At 45.6% G+C, this 19,641-nt stretch overlaps 1 protein-coding gene across 2 annotated transcripts in view; it reads left to right on the top strand.

Moving 5' to 3' along the window:
* Positions 1-12,441: 12,441 nt before the first annotated feature.
* The window catches only part of LOC144141879 (uncharacterized), a 90,911-nt gene continuing 83,711 nt past the window's right edge, over positions 12,442-19,641 (top strand). The window contains exon 1 of one of the 2 annotated variants that reach the window (XM_077673355.1): positions 12,442-12,552. In XM_077673355.1, the coding sequence (XP_077529481.1) occupies positions 12,507-12,552 (46 nt within the window). In that variant the 5' untranslated portion in view covers positions 12,442-12,506. The remainder of the gene's footprint in view (positions 12,553-19,641) is intronic. The other variant, XM_077673354.1, reaches the window with a different exon arrangement.

Here is a 19,641-nt window from a genome sequence, read left to right on the forward strand (position 1 = left end):
TTGAGTATTCAGCACCGCGCTGCGAAATTCCGAAGGATTACGCTGCATTTGGGGAGCAATACTAATAAAAAAACATGCAATAGTACCTGCCACCTGAACGGCAATTGTACAAAAAAAACAAGTAATAAAACGCCTAAACTTAAACTCGTGCTGGTAGCCTAGTATCTGCCGAGAAAAATGTTAGCCCTCCACATGTGGCACGACAGAAGTCTTGTGAAATTGGCCGAGCGGTTTTAGTTGATGAGTTTGGCGCTACAGTTGACTGTATGAGATCAAAAACGGAGTACACCGAGACAAAGAACTAAAGATAATGCGGAACACATTAAGAATACGGTTTTAAAACAGGATAATAAAGATAGAAACGGAAGCTACCTTTTACTAGTGTCATAAGTAATGGCCGGCTGTGGATAAATAGGCTGAGAGGATTTTATTGCAATTTGAAAAGCGAAGTATTGAGACCTAAATGGCCAACTCCAAAAGGTAGAAAAAGTTACACAAAAGCATGACTGCTGTTAAGTGACAAAATTTCAGCTTCAGCTTCAAACACGCAATAAATGTATGATAGATTTTTCCGGGCAAACGAAAGAAACCCAAATTTTCTCTTGAGGCGTCAACGGTTTTTATAGTTTTTTTCCCCGCAATACGCCATACAGTAAACTGAGCGCCTAACGATTTCGATTCGCCAACTACCAATGTGAGCCGTATATCGCATTGCCAGCAAAAAGGCGAATTAACTCGCCGAGTTTTCGCTCAACGCGGGATCAGAAACTTGTAATTACGCATATACCGCTTCGCTGAATAATTGGGGTGGTACGAATGCAGAATTGTTCGGGGTGGTAACTGACGTGGCTTTAAATATTAGTTCCCGCAAATGCGGGGAAAGAAACATTATCATCTAACGCTTCGTGTATGACAGAGCACTCGCAGTGCCGGAGCGCAAAGTCATAAATGCCGCAGACAAGACGGCGTTATCAGTTGTGCAGACTGTTTCTTAGAAATCTCGTAGTGCCACTTGCGACGTGCAATGAAACCTCCAATGTGTGTGGCTCTGCCACTACAGATGACGCACTAGAAGGCGGCGAGTAACTGAGGCAACAGGCACGAGCTGTCGTGTCCATCCCTGCACAGGTAACTCCAGCCTTGTACCTGGAATGCACTGCGTACTTTTACAGCACATCGGCTGCTGCTGGCTGAGCTAGGTTGTGGCTATCTCATTCCAGACTCCGGCCGTTTGAGTATAGGGTTTGTGGCATTTGCATATGATAAACGTTAAATATTTGCGGCAGGTTACGTCGGCACCGCATGGACAGCGTTAGTACTGTTACATCAGTTTGGCGCAGCGACGCGCTCAGGCTTACTGCACCATTTCTTGAACCAAATGCGAAGCGAAGCTGTAGTGCGACCGAACGGGCGCCTGCGAATTTCTACGACGGCAAAACAACCGCAACCAAACGCGTTCCCGTTTTCATTGAATTCTAAAAATTAAAATCATATCCGTATCAAAATACGGGCATTAGCATATACCAGTACACTCTTTAGGGGAAGCATGGAAGAACTGAGGTTACTTGTTTGAGCAGTCACATAAAAAACGCAAAGCAAAATAAAAACCGGGTTGGAAGTACACGTATGATCCGGCTCAAAAGCAACCAAAAAACTCTTTGCGCACTAGGGTGACTCAACGAAGGAACTTCTTGCAAGCGTAGGAATCACATGCGATTGGTTGTATCACGCCTGTACAAAAAACGACCCTCACTTTACGCGATTTGCGTGTCCAACCTCGTGTCCACTTCAAGATGGCGCAAAGCAGATGGCTTGGCGAGAGACAGTTTTTTGAGGCATCGCTGATGATGCCTCAAAAAACAACACAGCGAGAACAATTGTACACCAGGAAACCAATGTAAGAATAAAGGAGGGAGAAAATCTTCCTATGAAGTGCAACTTAGTGCGCACGAAACAGCGCATGCTTTTATGTGCTCAGCTCTACTGGCCGCAATATTGAACACACACGGATACGCGAGTGCCGGAACGGCCATAGCTTACGCAGGCTACTTTGATATAATAGCGTGCGGTCGGCTGAGTATTTTAAACGCAAATACAACTTTGTGTACTGCGCACTGCGAATTGCGAACGACACAAGGTAATAGCGTACGCTAACACTTTGTGTATTGTTGGAACCTTTGTAAAACTGTCTATTAACCTCGTATAATTTCCAGATGCTGCATAGCAGTGCTGTGCCGAGGCCTACATTGACCGTACTGAAGTATAAAGGAGATACTCAATTGTGAAGCGACTATCTCGCAATACCAAAGTCGACCTCTGCATCTCGGTGTGCAGCCTATGACGGTATATATCTTAGTACCAATAAGCCGGAACGCTGGTTCTCTCCTCATTCGCGTGTGGAACATACGTTGCGATAAATTGGTGGAGTTCTGATACAAAGCCTTTCACACTCCTGATAGAGTACGCTATGGCGTTGCAGGGTCTTGGTGAATTTATCGTGTACCAGTTTTTTTTTTCAGCGATTCTCTAGCTTGTCCCAATCAAAAACAGCCCCATGCGGATGGCTGCAGGGCCGTTTAGCCCCCAGCCACGCAAGTACTGTGACTGGAGGTGAACCCAAACGCAGAAATACATCGATACAATAAATGAAGGACACCACTGTGAAAGAAAAATCTACTTTTTTAGCTACGACGACATTGGTAACCAACGGACATTTTGTGCCATACAAAAAGAGTAAAAATCACAAAGAACACCACTACCGACTTCTTCCAATTCATATCATGCAGAACAGGCAACGTGGTTTACATTGCTGCCGTAGCCCCACCTGCCCTCCTTCCTCAGCCCCTGCACACACACAAACTAAAAAAACCGTTTGGCACCGAAGTCCGTTTGCATAATAACAATTTGAAAGCCAATGAACATTAGGGTACTGTTTCATCGCGTTTACGCCTCCTCGCTTTCGTTTTCTGCTTTATTCACTCGAATTGCCGATACTGACAGGCTATCGAAATTGCACGCGGACACTTTACACACTAAGAACACTTTTTTCTGTTCACGTTTTCTACGCACGTGTAGTTACGTTAACCTTTAGCGGTGCAATCACCAGGCTAATTTTAGTTTCATCGAGGCGTGGTTCGCGTTGGGGCAGGTTATTAGCGCACGTAGCTCCTGCGCCGGCGACTAGCGTAAAAATCAAATACCAACCCACATTATTTTCTGCATTTTTTGTCCTTTTCCAATGGCGGCTGTTTTGCCGCCCTTCGAGCTTACGACTGCGATAATTACAATCACTTTTCGCTCTAATGAGACACCTATCAAAGGGGTTTCGCCAAAACAATACATCGTTCGACGTCTAGTTCTAGTGTATTTATAGGTTACCCAAAGTATGAAAGTCTGAATGCATGTCCAATGATGCTGATTGTTTATGATGAATATGAAGATGACTGTACAATTTTATAAATCAATAATTCAGAGTTTATAAGTTAATAGAAGAGGCCTTCGTCCTACAGCGGACCTGAGTAGGATGATGACGATGATGAGCGTTGTAAGGAGCTGATTATAATGTGGTGCCTCGTTGATAGATGCAAAGGCCCTCTCAGTAGTAGATATTTTAATTAGAAAGGCGACCTTCACTCTCAGCTAAATTGACTCATCAGTAAAAAAATTTGAGGCAACTGAATAAAAAACTTCACAAAAAAGCACGTTTGATAATATTTTCACTGAAATGGGCTTTTGCGTAATTTTTCGTTTCTTTAGGATGTGTTTATGCAGAAAGTACAAGGAAATATGAAGTGAACTAAATGAGTAGAGGATCATTAATTCTGCATAAATAAGATGTAGGAGTAACACTTTTTTGCAAGGTAGTTAGTACAAAGTCTTGTGTACTTGTTTAATGAGGGTTTTTCTTAGTTACAATGTATCAGACATTCAAGTGCGCAAAGAAACCAAGCAAGCTCTAGCACTCACTATAAAAAAAGAAGGGCGCTCTCACAAACGCGCAGGACTTCAATGTTGTAAAGCTGTACGCAACCTTGCTGATAATCACGAAGTTTTAGGTACATGATGGCAGCCGATTTGCTTCTTTACAGCCACAACGACCCTTGCTCTATAATAGTGGCTGTAGGTGTGAGGCTCTTTCATTTTTTAGGAAGCGTTTGTCATTGGACATCAATTAGTAGGGGTGTATGCTTATACGTGTCTTTCTAGTTCGGGGTATGTGTTACCACAATTATGGCGACCGCCAGAATTTTTTGGTCAATCTTCGCCAACCACTCTGAGTGGGTATGCTTGGCTTGACAAACATGTGCAGGCGACGTTGGCCGGTTGTCGCGAGGCACGTACAAACTAGCCCTAATGATTTTGTTCGTTTTGTAAACTGCCCGGCGTTCGCCGCAAGGCCCGTGAACACGACCCCGCGCTCGGACTTTATTGGTATTTTTACCGGCGGACACTAAAAATTACGATTAGTTAAACAGTTTCGCTGTTACAAAGATCTGTTTGAAGGTATGTCAGACTAAACAATATGGCGGACAGTTGAAATCGCCAACTAAAATAACAGAAACAAAGTAAAGCGTACATCAGTGTTATGAAAGCGTAGTGTCATTTATTTTTAAATGTGGGGCTGAATGACTATGGAAGATAATGAAGTGCCAAAATGAGTCTTCAGTATGTTCAACATCACCGTCATCAACAACCTATTTCGGTCCATTGCAGGACGAAGGTTTCTACCATCGATCTAACCCGCTTTTGTTCTTCGCTGCCCGAATTCATTCTGCGCTTGCGAAGACAGTGATTTCGTCTCTCTATCGAGTAATGGTCTCCCCTTCTTTTCGTCCTGTCTTTCGGTGTCCACTCTGGACCGCATAGTTCACCTGTAAAGGCAATTCGCCCTACTACATGGCCAGCCCAAGTCCATTTTTTAAAAGCTACGTTTTATTATTCTCACGGATGCCAACGGCATCCCGATTGCGCCCGCGAGGAAAGCCAACATTCTGTGACGAAGATGATGATTGCTGGATGAAGTAGAGCAAAATTTAAAAGCTGCGCTGAGAATATTGCTGACAGCTCTCTTCCGCCCACTCCCCAATGGGTCGCTGTACAGCAGATAGTGCGTGATGCAGGCGGGCGACAGCGCGACGTAAATACGCGTAACGTTATTTCAGGTGAAGGTCGACAGCCGCTTGCGGAGGCCAACGCATGATGAGGATGGAGTTATTCTGCCTGCCGTAAAGTTATTAGCCGGAAGAGTATAGACCCAACTTCCCATTTTTAGGTCTAGGACGTTAGGCCTAACTTGACATCTTGGGGTGTCCGAACTCAAACTAAAACCCACTCAAGAATTACCCCACCTTCCCGCGAGGGGAACCCTGTGGAGATGCGACGCATCTTGGGGGTTCACTTGGTGTTTCCGTTTGGTTCTCTGATTGCGTGAAACGTGTGAGGAACGCGTATTATGTATTCTTTATTAACACGCGGCGTAACGTCAACGATGACGGCCTTGTGGTCGCTGAAGTGTACGGCTAGTGGATGGTGAAGTAACGGGACCACCGTGCAATTTGCAGCGAAAATCAAGTCTATGCACGTGCCCGAAATCGGGACGCCGGTGCTGGAACGACCGCGGCTATGACGCAATGTGGCGTGGCTATGACGCAACACAATCCACTTTAATCCAATCTAATCCAAATTCAATGAAATCCAATCCAAGCCAAGCCAACCCAATCGAATCCAATCCAATGTCCCTCGCGAGAGAGTGTTCTCTATCGGGGAGGATAGGGGTGAATGGCGGAGAGCGCAGCTCACGCTGCGAGGAGAATGGGGGAGGGGTGTGGACGGACAACAACCACACCGTATGGAGGGACAAGGCGAGTGAATGAGATGCAGTCGCATCTAAAACTGCTTACTGAAAGCCAAGCATCAGGTACGAATTCGCGAAGTGCACCACCAACAAAACGTTTTCACAACGGATGGCACCCTCGAGAGTTGCTGTGGGTATTCTAGAAAAGTGGAGCGTACATTCAGAACAGTACATAGTTCGCCTTCCAGCGTTGTCAATTTCGGATGGAGGGGTGAAGGATTTTTTATGTTGAACTATAATATTTATTACTCGAGCTTCCCAGTAAACGAGCTTGCTCGGTTTATATGCCTAAGCGTTGCTGCCATCATTGTTCGCTCCATGGAACGTCAGGAGGATGTAAGTTGGCTTTCTACTTGTGTAGTTAGGGCCCCAACTTTACGATTCGTATATCCTAACGGGACTTATACATTGATGGATAACCTATCTTAAGTGATAGATGTGATAGTGATAGATTCTAGGTTAGTGACGTTAAGGCGATACATTCTCCGTATCAAAGGAGATAAACCGTGCGGCATAACAAAGAGAGCAAGGAGCACGCGCTAAGCTGGGTGCAACAATAACACAGCCCGGCGCAGCCGGTCTATCAACACAAAACATAAAAAAAATATGCACTACATAGTTTGCGGCATTACCCCCCTAAGAGGGCATCGATGTCATGCTAAAATAAAAAAACAGTCAAAAACAAGCAAAAAGCGGTCATCTTGTGAAGTAATGTTTTTGGCTAACCACGTGGACGCCTTCAGGCCGCGTGTGTCGTCGTGATGTTCCCGAATCACCATAGAGGATCGCAACGTAGATACGTGTGCCAACACGGTGTAGAATCCAGTAGGGTCTGAACTTCCATCGCAGAAGCCTCTCACTGAGTCCGTGACGGCAGATGGGAGCGGAGTCCAAACCCACCAACGATCCAGTGGGTGGTACTCAGCGTCTCGGCGTTGGCGGTTGCCGCGTCCTGCATTCCGAACCTACTTGTGTATTGTACAGACCAGAGCGAGCTGGCGGGCATCCTCCCCACACTGAAAGTATCCGTGGACGTTGGAGTTCAAGTCGCCGTCTGGTACGTGCGGAAGCATGGCGGCCAGGAATGTACTTTTGCAGTCTTTCATTGACAAGCTCGAACGCTGTCATTTGCGAATTTTCCTAGATAGCGGTGTTGTACGCAAACGTGACATACGGAAGCACTTCGTCCGAAGTCTTATGTTCAACGTCGCACTACACAGACAGCATATGCTCGATCGTCTTGATCCGATGTTACATTAGTACATTCGTTTGGAGGGTGTGCGCTATCACTCTTAAGTAATCCGGGTTGCTGTCGCGGAAGATTCTTTGCATATGCTTGGCATTAAAGACCATTCCGCGGTCCATGATTAGGACTTCAGGGTCTTCATGTCACAGCACAAGTTCGTTTATGAAGAAATTCGTGACTTCGTGTGCAGTTCCCCTTGGAGGAGCGGTGGTCTCCGCATAGTGCGACGTGTAGTTTGTCGCTACGACAATACAGGTCTTATCGAACCGTGGCGTAGTGAACAGGCAAAGACGATCTATTCCATTCTGTTTGATGGGTTTTGGGGGACGGCCACCGGCTGCAGAAGTCCGGCGGGTCTCGTCGGCGGCGTTTTCCGTCGCTGGCAGTCACAGCAGCACCGTACGTAGCGGAGACATCGGTTGTAATTTGCCCCCAGTAGTACTTTGCCTTAATTTTTCCAGTAGTGGAAGCTGTGTTGAGAAGTCCCGAAGACGGGTCGTCGTGGAACGTTTCTAAATTTTGTCACGGAGGACTGCGGGGATGACGAGAAGATAATTTGTTCTCGTTCCGTGATTGAAATTTTTCTTCATGAGGACCGCGTTATGGAGGCTGAATGCAGGTAGGTTGCGTTTGAAGAACCTTTGCACGGTGAAGTGCTGTTCCTCGAGGTAGTCAGATCATGACGCGTAACTTGATGACGGAATGCTGCTGTGGGGCTATGTCGCTAGCCGTCACTTCCCCGAAGGACGCACTGTCTTTATCGTAGTCTTGTGGTCGTTGGGCAGTGCGTGAGGGAGACAGGTTGTCAGCCTCGTAGTGTTTTCTGCCCGATATGCAGGTAGTTCTAACACCAAATTCTTGCAGACATAAGCTCCACCTACCAAGATGGCCAGAAGGTGTCCTTCCCATTGGCGAGCCAGACAGTGCATATAGTTCTGTTACAACCATGAATAATCTACTATAAGCGTATGGACAAAATTCCCCAATGGCCCATATTAGAGCGAGGCACTCTTTCTCTGAGGGTGAATAGTTCTTCTCTTCCTTTGACAGCCCACGGATGGCATTGGCGATTACAACACGGTTTGAAGGCGGGCGAGTTGGTTCATAACCAAGTTAAAAAACAGTGCGGGAAGCGAGACTACAGAAAGGGCATACAGTAAAACCCGGCTATAACGAACCCGGATAGAGCGAATTACACTATATATCGAACAAAAATAATTTACTTACGGAAATACATGGAAAACATATTCCTTATAACGAAATTCACATCCGATATATCGAACTGCACACCTAGAATGGCCGCCGAAATGCATGGTCTCGGAGCGGCGATTGAGATGTGGATTGGCCGTGACCACGGAGATAGAGTTGCGATTTAGACATTGCACCTCGCACGGACGGGGCGACATGACGCCCGACACTTTCCTTAACTGTTTCCGGCGCATGGGACTCTCGACGGAACCCGCGCAGTCAGCGAGTCCGGACCAAGACAGCAACATCGGTGAACTGTGGGAAGAGCTCCCCCACATTTCCGATGATGTCGCCAGTGAAAGCCGCCCGACGCTTATATTAAAGCGCTTTCGGCAGTCAATGTGCTCCGCCAATGCTTCTTAGATTTTGGAGGACGCGGACTCGAACAGGTGCAAATAATGTTTCGTGTAGAGAATGCTATGCTAGTTGAAGCCGCCTAAACGAAAGTGAAATAAAAAATCGCCGCTTTTTTCTTTGCAAAGTAGGCAGTTCAGGCGGAAAGTAGATTTATTACTTGCAATAAGCGCATTTTTTGAGTATGGTATCGGCTACCTAACCATGTTCGTGTCTGCATGCGGGTATGGTGGAGTCCAGGAGGGGGAGGGGGTTTTCTGCGGATTGCGAACTAGTAACGATAAGTTCGTTGTATGCGGGTTCGGCTATATCAAACTATTGGATATACCGAACTAATCGCGGTACATATTGCAATTCGCTATAAACGGGTTTGACTGTATATACAGGGCACAGACGGGGCGCAACCGCTTTGCTTTTGGACGAGGACGGCTCCCAAACCTACATCACTGGGGCCAATGTGCATTTCACTTGCGGACTTTTCGTCGAAATGCGCGAGCACTGGCGGGTTTTGCTATCGTTGTTGCAACTCGCAGAATTCTTCCACGTGGCCGTTTTTACAGGTGGAAGGGGTACTATTTTTTGTCAAGCGGGCGAGTGGCTCTGCGATGCGTGCGAAGTTTTCGACGAAGCGCCGGCAGTACGCACACAGACACAAACATCTTAACGCACCCTTCTTGATTTTCGGTCTGGGGAAGTTCACTATGGCGGAAGTTTTCACAGGCTCAGGCAGGACTCTCGCGACATTGACGATGTGTCCATGATTCTTTGAAATGTTGCTGTTTTCGTGCACAGCCCAAACAGCGTCACCTTGAACTTGTATTGGCCATCCGGGTGTTATAAATGCCTGACTTATTTCAGTTTCACTTGCGCACATCTGTTTGCCCGTAGCCTGTCTTTAGGTCTATCGGTGAGAGGTATTTCGCGTAGCAGAGGTGGTCGAGGGCGGCGTCGGTTCGTGGCAAGAAGAAGTACACGTCCTTTTTGTTGATTTCGTTTTGTCGGCGGTAGTCAACGCAAAACTCTAATTTTCCGCCTTCTTTCTTCACGAGTGCGACCGGCGCTGCCCAGAAGCTTTTCGATGGCTGTATAATGTCGTCGCTGAGCATATTTTTGACTGGCGTTCGGATATGTTTCCGTTCATGTGAAGACAAGAGTTACCATGACTGTCGGGTAGGTTGGGCTCCATCTTAGGTTATTAATCCGACGTCATTTTGAGTTCGGCGTCATTTTGAGTTTGACGTCATTTTATGTTTGACAGAAAACACTCGCTGCAGTGACGCAGCGAAGCCAATAATTTCTTCTGTTTCTCTTGTTGTAGCGCCTGGTTCACGTCTAAGGAATGCGGAAGCCTGAAAGCATCTAGGGGTGGGCGTTCAAAGTCGGCGATGGCTCTCACGTTACTCCATTCTTGCGTTTCTTCGAAGAAAGCAATTGAACCGCCCTTGTTTAAATACTGGTACTCCTCAGTGAAATTAGAGTCTAAAACGTCGAATTGTCGTCACCTAAAGCGCGCATTGTCTCTTGCGACGGAGGTACGATAATCAAACTGAACAGTGACCGAACAGAACAAACTGAACAGAATCAAAGATGAACAGTGACATCGACATGAGCGAATATATCTTGTTGAGCTTCAAGGGATTTCATAGCGAGAAATTTCTGGTTGTCGGTTTGTCAGGCACGAGTTTGGAGTGGAGGGAAGAAGTGGAGGAACTTTAAACGTGGAAGACTCGCGGCTGTGTGCGACTTGTCAGCTGTCCTGAACGGTCGAGCTCTGTGGACGCGCAGATTGAGCGTGCATGTGCAGATGTACGGTTCATGCCCTGACTTATGACACGTCCATTGTGGTTGCGGTATCCAAGTCTAAAATCAAAAATGGAATATTACTAAAGCCACACAGGAATTCCTGTCTAGAGAAAACACTGTTGCGACAACAATAATCGAGCTGTTATTCCAGAGCAATGTGTTGTTACGACACACTTTTCTGTCGTAATGACATAGTCAAGTTTTGCAACGACAAACATTGCCATAGTTATAACAAAACTACCATTTACGCTACTTTTCACAACAGAAAATAACATTGAAACCATTTGCAACGACTGACGGAACATCAGGATCACAACAAGGCAGAAAATGGGCACGATGGAATATAAAAATCAGAACAGGAGTACGACACACGACCGACAACCAGATTTACAACGCCACAAAAATACGACAAGATGGACAGCATGACACGGGAATGTCCAACACACTACAGAAATTTTCTTGTCTTTTTTGACGTACCAGGTTAAACCTTGAGGTTTAACCGCGTACGTCCGCCGTCGCAACGCGAACTTTACAGTGTCCTCAGAGGTCAAGCAGACTAGTTTGTCGTGTTAGGCAGACAAAAATTGTCTATGCCATTAGTCATGGAAGATCCACTTTCAGCCCTTGGCTGTGGGACCTCCGTCTTTATTGTCACTCGTGTATACAATATCAACAAACAAATAAGCTCTTTTCCGCATTCTAATTGTGATTAGGTGTCTACAACGCGAGAGGAACACAGGCATCGCAATGTTTGCCTACTAGAATGAGTCTCGATTTCTTCAAAGCTTTACTGGGCTAAGTTCTAACGCCTCGATCGGAAATTGCAAACAAACGTGTTTCGTTTGGTGCATTTCTCGTACTGCGTCCAGCTTCGCAGGTCATCCTTGTGCACCGAGTGGAAGGGCAATAATGGTTTTTTGATAGCGGCCCTCCACGCCGTGACACCGCAAAACATTTGTTCCCCACGAACCTGATAGGTGCTGGTACTGTCCATAGCCTTTTGCAATAAAGGGATATACCACCGCCTTTAGACCTCTTCAGAGTGAGTGGGTGTAAAAAAAAATATGAAGCCCTTGTACTGGCGTTGTGTAATGCGAACGCTTTTAATTATTATTATCGCCATTTTCATACAACCCGCTTATATTTACTGAAACATAGGGTGCATCATTTTTTAGCATAGGACATGTTTGATTTTTGCGAAGGTAATACGTAAAGCTACCTTTTTTGCAGCGAATTTATGTAGACGCGGCTACGAGATTTTGAAACCTACAGGAATCATCACAAGTTTTATATTTGGAGCACACAAATACACACATAAACAAATAGTGACTCGCTTTTGGCTGCATAAGTTTTTATAATCGACGAGTTATGGGAAGCGGTACCTCAAGCATAAAATTTGAGTTGATTCGGAGCATCAAGCTCTTGATAAAAAAACAAGAATTCAGGGGCAGTCAGAATTTACTTTAACTGTTCCTGCCAAAAATCGCCCAGGCATAGCATGTAATCATCGGAAAGAGCGTTTGAATGAACATTGGAATAAAAACCGTTCAGTGGAACGAGCATTCGCTGCTGTATTTTTTGCACCTTTATATCTGACCAGAAGTAATAGAGTTTTAGTAGTAAATTTTTCCATAATCATTTCCTTTGCCTGAGGTGCAGCCAAATGTTATTGCATAAAACTTTCAGTATTTTTTGTCTGCATGATTCTCCGGGCGGACGAACAATGTTTATTGTTCTCTTAGTGCGATGTTTTGCTCGCAAACATTGATACGCAGGAAATATAAACGACAAGGCTCCTTTATTGTATCAAGGAAAAATGCATAAGCAAAGAGCCAGCAGATACAATTCAACAATTGTCATCTCGGGTTGAACGTATGTTATTGTGTACACAATACTTTGGGCTGCCGATAAGCTGTTTTTTTAGTGCTGCGCAAACACCTTCTGGGAAGAAGCCAAAACCCGATTTCAAATTTACAGGCTGAGAGCTGCGCACCACCAGCGATGTGGATGGTTGAATTTTTTGCCATATGGACCTTTTTAAGCAGCGGTAACTACACCAGCGGTTATTTTTTATATTATCCAATGGCTTTTCTAAAATCCTGCTTTGGTGATCATGTAGATGTGATTACTATGTTCGCAGGCAGCAACTTTATTGATGTCCTTTTGTGTTTTTTATTAACACAGTGTCATTCAAATTTAGTAGATATCAGTTTGCCGAAAATTTGTAGCACAAATTGGTTTAGAATTTTAAAGAACAAAATTGATTGGTAGCATCCTTTTAAAAACGTCACAAAACCCAAGCATATGCTCACGGCTACAACTGAAGCGTCCCCTCCATTTTCTTATAACACGTTGGCAAGTGGGGAAAGGAAATGGGTGCCTTGAATCATTTTGTTTATAAGGCAACTTACCTTATACTAGAATAGAACAGTAAATTGGAAGCAAAGACGCCCGATGTAGTGTGTGAACCAGGACTCCTGACTAAGTATATATATATATATATATATATATATATATATATATATATATATCAGAACAGAGAGATACGGGACGAGGGACTCGGTAAAGATACATGTCAAGGTTGCAGTCGTCATTGGCAGTGCTATTAGGCTTTTTTCGAAATATTTAATAGGGCCGAATGACGTGTGCTTGTCACGTTTCTTTGATTCATTGACAAATAAGCGAAAATATAAGTCAAGAAAAAATCCGCCGTTTTTTCGGGAGCGGGACTCGAACCCACATCTCCGCATAACCGGTGCGGTGCGCACCAGACCGGTATTCTGGATGTCGTGGGTTCGGATCCCACCTGGCGGGCATTTTTTCTTCACTTTCTTTCTTTCTTTCCAAATTCCTAATCTGTTTCAATGATCTACCACATCCTCCCCTTTGCTTTCCGAGGTTTTCTCGACTGCCAACCCTTATTTCTGTGTTATTTTCAACGAGCCCCTCATTTCCTATTCTGATTCGCTACATGCATAGCGAGGGCCTCTGTTCTGGCAGTCTTGTTGCCAAAGGGAGCTTAAGAGGGTTCAAAGCTGGTCGACCACTCTGGACATGTCGTAGACACTCGAGTCACGACCCGGGTGTTAAAAAGAAGGTCCCCTTAACCCCGATTAGTCCGAATGGCGCTGGCTACCACCCCCAAGCATAGGAAACAAACATACCTAACATAAATACCCCAGAAAGTGAATGGGAAAATCGCCCCGCCGGTAGCGTAGTGGTTATCGCACCAGACCGGTATTCTGGAGGTCGTGGGTTCGGATCCCACCTGGCGGGCATTTTTTCTTCACTTTCTTTCTTTCTTTCCAAATTCTTAATCTGTTTCAATGATCTACCACATCCTCCCCTTTGCTTTCCGAGGTTTTCTCGACTGCCAACCCTTATTTCTGTGTTATTTTCAACGAGCCCCTCATTTCCTATTCTGATTCGCTATATATATATATATATATATATATATATATATATATATATATATATATATATATATTATATGTAAAGTATAAATAAAGAGTCGGATACACCGCAAGAAGAATAACAACCAAGGTTTGCTTACGTAGCGGCAACGGGACTTGCCTTCATCAGAGTAATGTTACATGATTTTGCTGTTGCAAACATTTCGAACACATTTCTTATATAGGTTTGCAGAAAACTGTGAGAAGGAGCGGAGAATGTTTCGGAAATGGAGAGTGTGCCTACAGTCGGGCTACGCCTATATTACAACAAAAACAAACCAAGAAAAAAGGGTGGGGGCGAGAGAGAGAAATGGTCGTTTTAACAAAGCAGCGTTTAAGGTGGCACCATGACGGGTCAACGTATGCCGCGCGGCTGCAAGTTCAGACAATGCGGGATACTGGACAACCGCGGTTTCAAAAGAAAGGGAAGAGTATACAGTAAGGTATTCAGTGGCTGGGGAGACTGGTTGAGGCGGAAGCGAAGATGGGTGTGCCCCCCGTGGATGAAGAGAATTGATAGGGAGCACAAAAGAGCATTTCACAGAAGCTAGCAACTGAACAGGAAATAGGTAGGGTCACAAAAGGTTAAACATGAGTAGATCACAAAGAGTTAAACATTCTTAAGTGGTAGTGGGAAGGAGGCCTCCTTCCCCAGGACAAATGGCATTGTTGAGCCGCATTAGGCTAATAAAGCTGCTGTATTAGGAGAGTTTCTGCGAATTCTGAAGGGAAACTCGAGGGTAGGAATAATGAACATAGTTATAAAAATTATGAAGCCGCCAATTTATTTCGAGAGATAAGCACGTTAGTTTTCCGTAACTTTCATATTCCAAGTGTGGCTGACCCAAACCTATAAATGAGATAAGATTCCAGAACCTCGCGGTCATGGTGCGTTTTGAAGGCAGATTCTAAAATCGTTGCTTTAAGGTGTTCAAATGCATGCCCGGGACTGTTCACATGTCATGACAGGGGCAAAAAAGTGCAGATGTTTGCATGACAGCGGTGATTATTGAACCGTATTCGGAAGGGCGTTTCAGTTTGGCCGATATATTGTTGCCTACAAACAGTGCACTCTAGAAGATATACGACATTAGCGGAGTCACAGTTAAAGTTACATTTTATATTTACGTAGTAGTCTGAAGCCGTGCTGGTGGCGCGCTGTGTAGTGGTCATGTGTGGGCATACTTTACATCGGGGTTTATTGCAGGGGAATGCGGCCAGTAGTTGCCGGTCGTATGATACGAGAGTTAGTAAGAAAGTCACCTTAATTCTTATTACGCCGGTAGACAACGCGTGGTGGTTCGGGGAATATGCTTTTTAAGCGGTCACTTTGCTATAAGATATTGTGATGTTTTTTAGCACGGTTGACACTCTTGGAGCGTAGGATGAATGGGTTAAAACTAAGTTAGTTTGCGGGTTCTTGTTCGGGGCTTTTTTCTTACAGATTACGTTACGGTCTAATTGGTTGGCTCGCACAATAGCGTCGTCGATAACTTTTTCCGGGTATTTTTTATTCAGGAGGGCGGTCTTGAGTTCTCGACAGTTTGAGTCAAATTCGGCTTGGTTTGAGCAAATTATCCTAAATCGGTGGGCTTGGCTGTAAGGTGTTGCTGTCTTGCAGTGTCTGACATGGCTACGTCGGAAGTGCAAATACTGCCGCATGTCTGTCGGTTTTCTATACAGTTTAGTTTGAAGCCGAATAGGAATGAGCAAGGGAAATACTAGGATGGGCTAGGTTAACTGGCTCAATGAAGGTGAGGAGCTCCGCCTCACCGTGTGGCCAGATCATGATTATGTCATCAATATTCCTTTTATAATACATTGGCTTTAAATTTTGGGTGTCAAGAAAGTTTGATGCGACGTGAGCCATAAAGATATTAGCGTAGTTAGGCCCGATTCGAGTTCCCATTGACGTTCCGCTGACTTTCACGTAATGAACTCCGTCGAACTCAAAATTGTTAAGTTTAAGAATAAGCCTAAGGAATTTTTGGAGAGCAGAAGAATCGATAGGTTTGTCGCACGATGACTGCTCATACGCAAGGGATACAGCGGCGATGCCATGGTAATGGGGGATGTTAGTATAGAGTGACGCAACATCAAGGGTGACTAGAAGGCAGTTATCAGGAATTTCAATTTTGGAGATGTCTGAGAGGAAGTCTTTGGTTTCCATAATGAAGGAGGGAAAGCTGGGCGGAATGTCGCAAATGAGATTATCCACATAGCACGAGAGGTTTTCGGTAACAGTGCCAATGCCAGAAACAATGGGGCGCCCTGGGTTGTTCACCTTGTGAATCTTTGGGAGAAGATAGAATTTACCGGCTACTGGGCTTAAGGCGATCAGGGAACGAGCCGTGGTTTCATTTATTGTTTTATTTTTAACAAGCTCAGCAAGTTTATCTTTGACAATTTGCTTATAATCTTGAGTGGGATTATTGGGTAGTGCTTTATAAAACGTCGATACTGATAGTTGCTTATTGGCCTCGTTAACATAGTCGGTTTTGTCAAGGGTTACGATTGCGCCTCCCTTGACGGCAGGTTTAATAATTATGTCGGGACAGCTTGCGTGTTCCTCTAGGGCTTTCTTTTCGTTGGTAGTCATGTTGTTGTGGAAAGAAATTTGTGTTTGGTATGCTTTTCGCACATCGCGTTGGACAGCTTTGATGTACATGTCAAGGCAACTATCACGCTGGGTGGGAGGGGTCCAGTGCTTTTAGCTAGGTAGGGTTCTGCGGGCTTCTTCCGTCGCGGGGTGATCGAAGCATTCTCGTAGCCTCATGTTTCTGGCGAAGTTATCTAAGTCCTTAAAAAGTTGAAATTCGTCAAAACCACCAGAAGCCCGGCAAAAGTTTAGGCCCTTTGACAAGACGTGCATCTGAGCTGGGGAGAGGGTTATACTTGAAAGGTTCATTACATTCCCGGTAAGGTTTTCTTTTGTGACGGCAGGCGAGAGAAAATTATTAGCACAGGGGTTTAACTGAACTGTTTGGGGTGCAGTAGTCGAAGCATTTATTACATTCGTAGTGACATTATCGGTCGTATTGTCAGAGCGGGGGCAATTACTAGGGCCGGAGCTTGTTAGGTTCTTACGCATGTGGCCAGTGTTAGAAATCCTATCTCGGTTAAACTTTCGGTCTTTTGTTCGGGATATGGCGGAGGCCGTCTTAGATTCGTAGTTGCTTAAAATGTTCAACTCTCTTAGTTCCTGACTAAGTAGTTCCTCTTTCTTTCGCAGAGAATGGGCCGTAGTTTCGCAGTGATTGAGGATTATTTCAGTTAATTGTAAAGACGCTTTATCGAGTACCTGTTTCCACTTATTCATGGTGTATGGGGAGAGGTCGGTAGTAGCAGGTTTTATTCTAATCCTAAGACCCCTGTTAGCGACCGCGGCAGTCAAGTACTGTGCAAGAGCAGAAACGTGCAATTCGGAACGTATGCGCTTTTCGGTGATTTTTTTAGCTTTAAAAACTGTCTTGAAGCGGGGAAGGAGACCGCGTTGCCTGTTTTCTTGTGTTGTAGTCAGTTGCTGTTATGCTGATTCTTTCGAAGGTTGTAAGGGCATGTGGCAGAAGGACTGGATTTTGGACCCCACAAGGTCCGGTGGACGCGCTGCTGTTGGTATTCGTGGGCTCGGCGGTCACTGAGGATGCGGAGCTTGGGCGTGGCATGCTGTTGGTGCGGTGCTGGTCAGGGAGCTTCGTAGTGTCACCGCGAGCGTTCCCTCGGGGCGTTGTGGCCGCTGCAGGATTGCCAGTAGGGGTTGGCATGTCGCTGGCGCGACGCTCGTCCGTGTACTTCGGGGTTGGGGCGCTGGCGTTCGCCCGGGGCGCCGTGGTTGCGGTGGAATCTGGGAGGCGGTGGGCTTCTGGCACGACACTGCTCCGGCGTCTTTACACCGGATAGATTTGGAGGCAGTGGAGGAAAGTCGCTGTCATTTGGCAAGATAGCCGGGGCTGCAGCTGGGTCGGCGGTGCATACGAAGTCGCGCCAGCCCAGAGGATTGCAGCGCTGTTGCATGAAGCAGAGTGCACGAATGTGGCCAGCCATCAAGGCCACAGCCTCGAAGCTCGAGTGTACTCCGTCAGCAGCGAGTAGTCGGCAGGCTGGAAGGTGCTCAAAGCCATGATCGACGAAGCGGACAAAGGGCGAGTGGCGGCAAAAATCGCGGAGAAGTCAGTTGAAACGGCGTGCTTTTTCGTTGCAGCAGCAAGCGAAGCGGGAGATGCCGTAGTCGCGGCGGCGGTTAGTAAAGCGGGGAAGACTGAGACTGCCGTTAATAGTGGAAATGTTCGGTCAAGATTGCAGAATGAGGTCAGTCAGTTAGCGGTAGTCACAGAAAGCATGTTCAGCGGAAGTAGAGCTGAGATCATTAGTACGAACATGCAGAAAAACTCTAGTGGCAGAGGCAGGGATAAAGTCGATCAGTGAGCGTGCGTCAGCAATGCATGCGTCAGTCTGACAAACAAAATTGGGGGTTCCAGGGCAGAGGGGATTGAGGTGTTGATACAAATACTTGGTCTGGGAGTCCCCGATCACAACTGTCGTGGTTTCGGTGTGCGGAAATTTCCAGATGGTGCTCTTTGCTGTGGTAATATCAGCGCTCATGGTATAAACAAATCTAGAGATTCCTAACATTCCTTAGGCTTATTCTTGAACTTAACAATTTTGAGTTCAACGGAGTTCATTACGTGCAAGTCAGCGGAACGTCAATGGGAACTCGAATCGGACCTAACTACGCTCATATCATTATGGCTCACCTCGAATCAAACTTTCTTTACACCCAAAATTTAAAGCCAATGTATTATAAAAGGTATATTGATGACATATTCATGATCTGGCAACACGGGAGGCGGAGATCCTCACCTTAATTGGGGCATTCAACCTAGCCCATCCTAGTATTTCCCTTGCTAATTCCTATTCGGAACACAGTGTAAACTTTCTGGACGTCACCGTTACTACCTTCCAAGGTCGGCTTCAAACTAAACTGTATAGAAAACCGACAGACACGCCGCAGTATTTGCACTTCCGAAGTAGCCATGTCAGACACTGCAAGACAGCAATACCTTACAGCCAAGCCCACCGATTTAGGTGAATTTGCTCAAACCAAGCCAACTTTGACTCAAACTGTCGAGAACTCAAGACCGCCCTCCTTAATAAAAAATACCTTGAAAAAGTTATCGACGACGCTATTGTGCGAGCCAACAAATTAGACCATAACGTAATCTGTAAGAAAAAAGCCCCGAATGGGAACCCGCAAACTAACTTAGTTTTAACCCACTCATCCTCCGCTCCAAGATAGTCAACCGTGCTAAAAAAACATCACAATATCCTAATGCAAAGTGACCGCTTAAAAAGCATATTCCCCGAACCACCACGCGTTGCCTACCGGCGTAATAAGAATTTAGGTGACTTTCTTACTAACTGTCGTATCAACCGACCGGCAACTACTGGCTGCATGCCCTGCAATAAACCCCGATGTAAAGTATGCCCTCACATGACCACTCCGCAGCGCGCAACCAGCACGGCTTCAGGCTACTACGTAAATATAAAAGGTAACTTTAACTGTGACTCCGCTGATGTCGTATATATTCTAGAGTGCACTGTTTGGAGGCAACAATATATCGGCCAAATTGAAACGCCCTTCCGAATACGGTTCAATAATCACCGCTCTCATGCAAAAAGCTGCC

Source organism: Haemaphysalis longicornis, unplaced genomic scaffold (genome assembly GCF_048455015.1).
Source record: "Haemaphysalis longicornis isolate Haplotype H1 unplaced genomic scaffold, Haemaphysalis longicornis Haplotype H1 scaffold_6, whole genome shotgun sequence".
Taxonomy (NCBI): Eukaryota; Metazoa; Arthropoda; class Arachnida; order Ixodida; family Ixodidae; genus Haemaphysalis; species Haemaphysalis longicornis.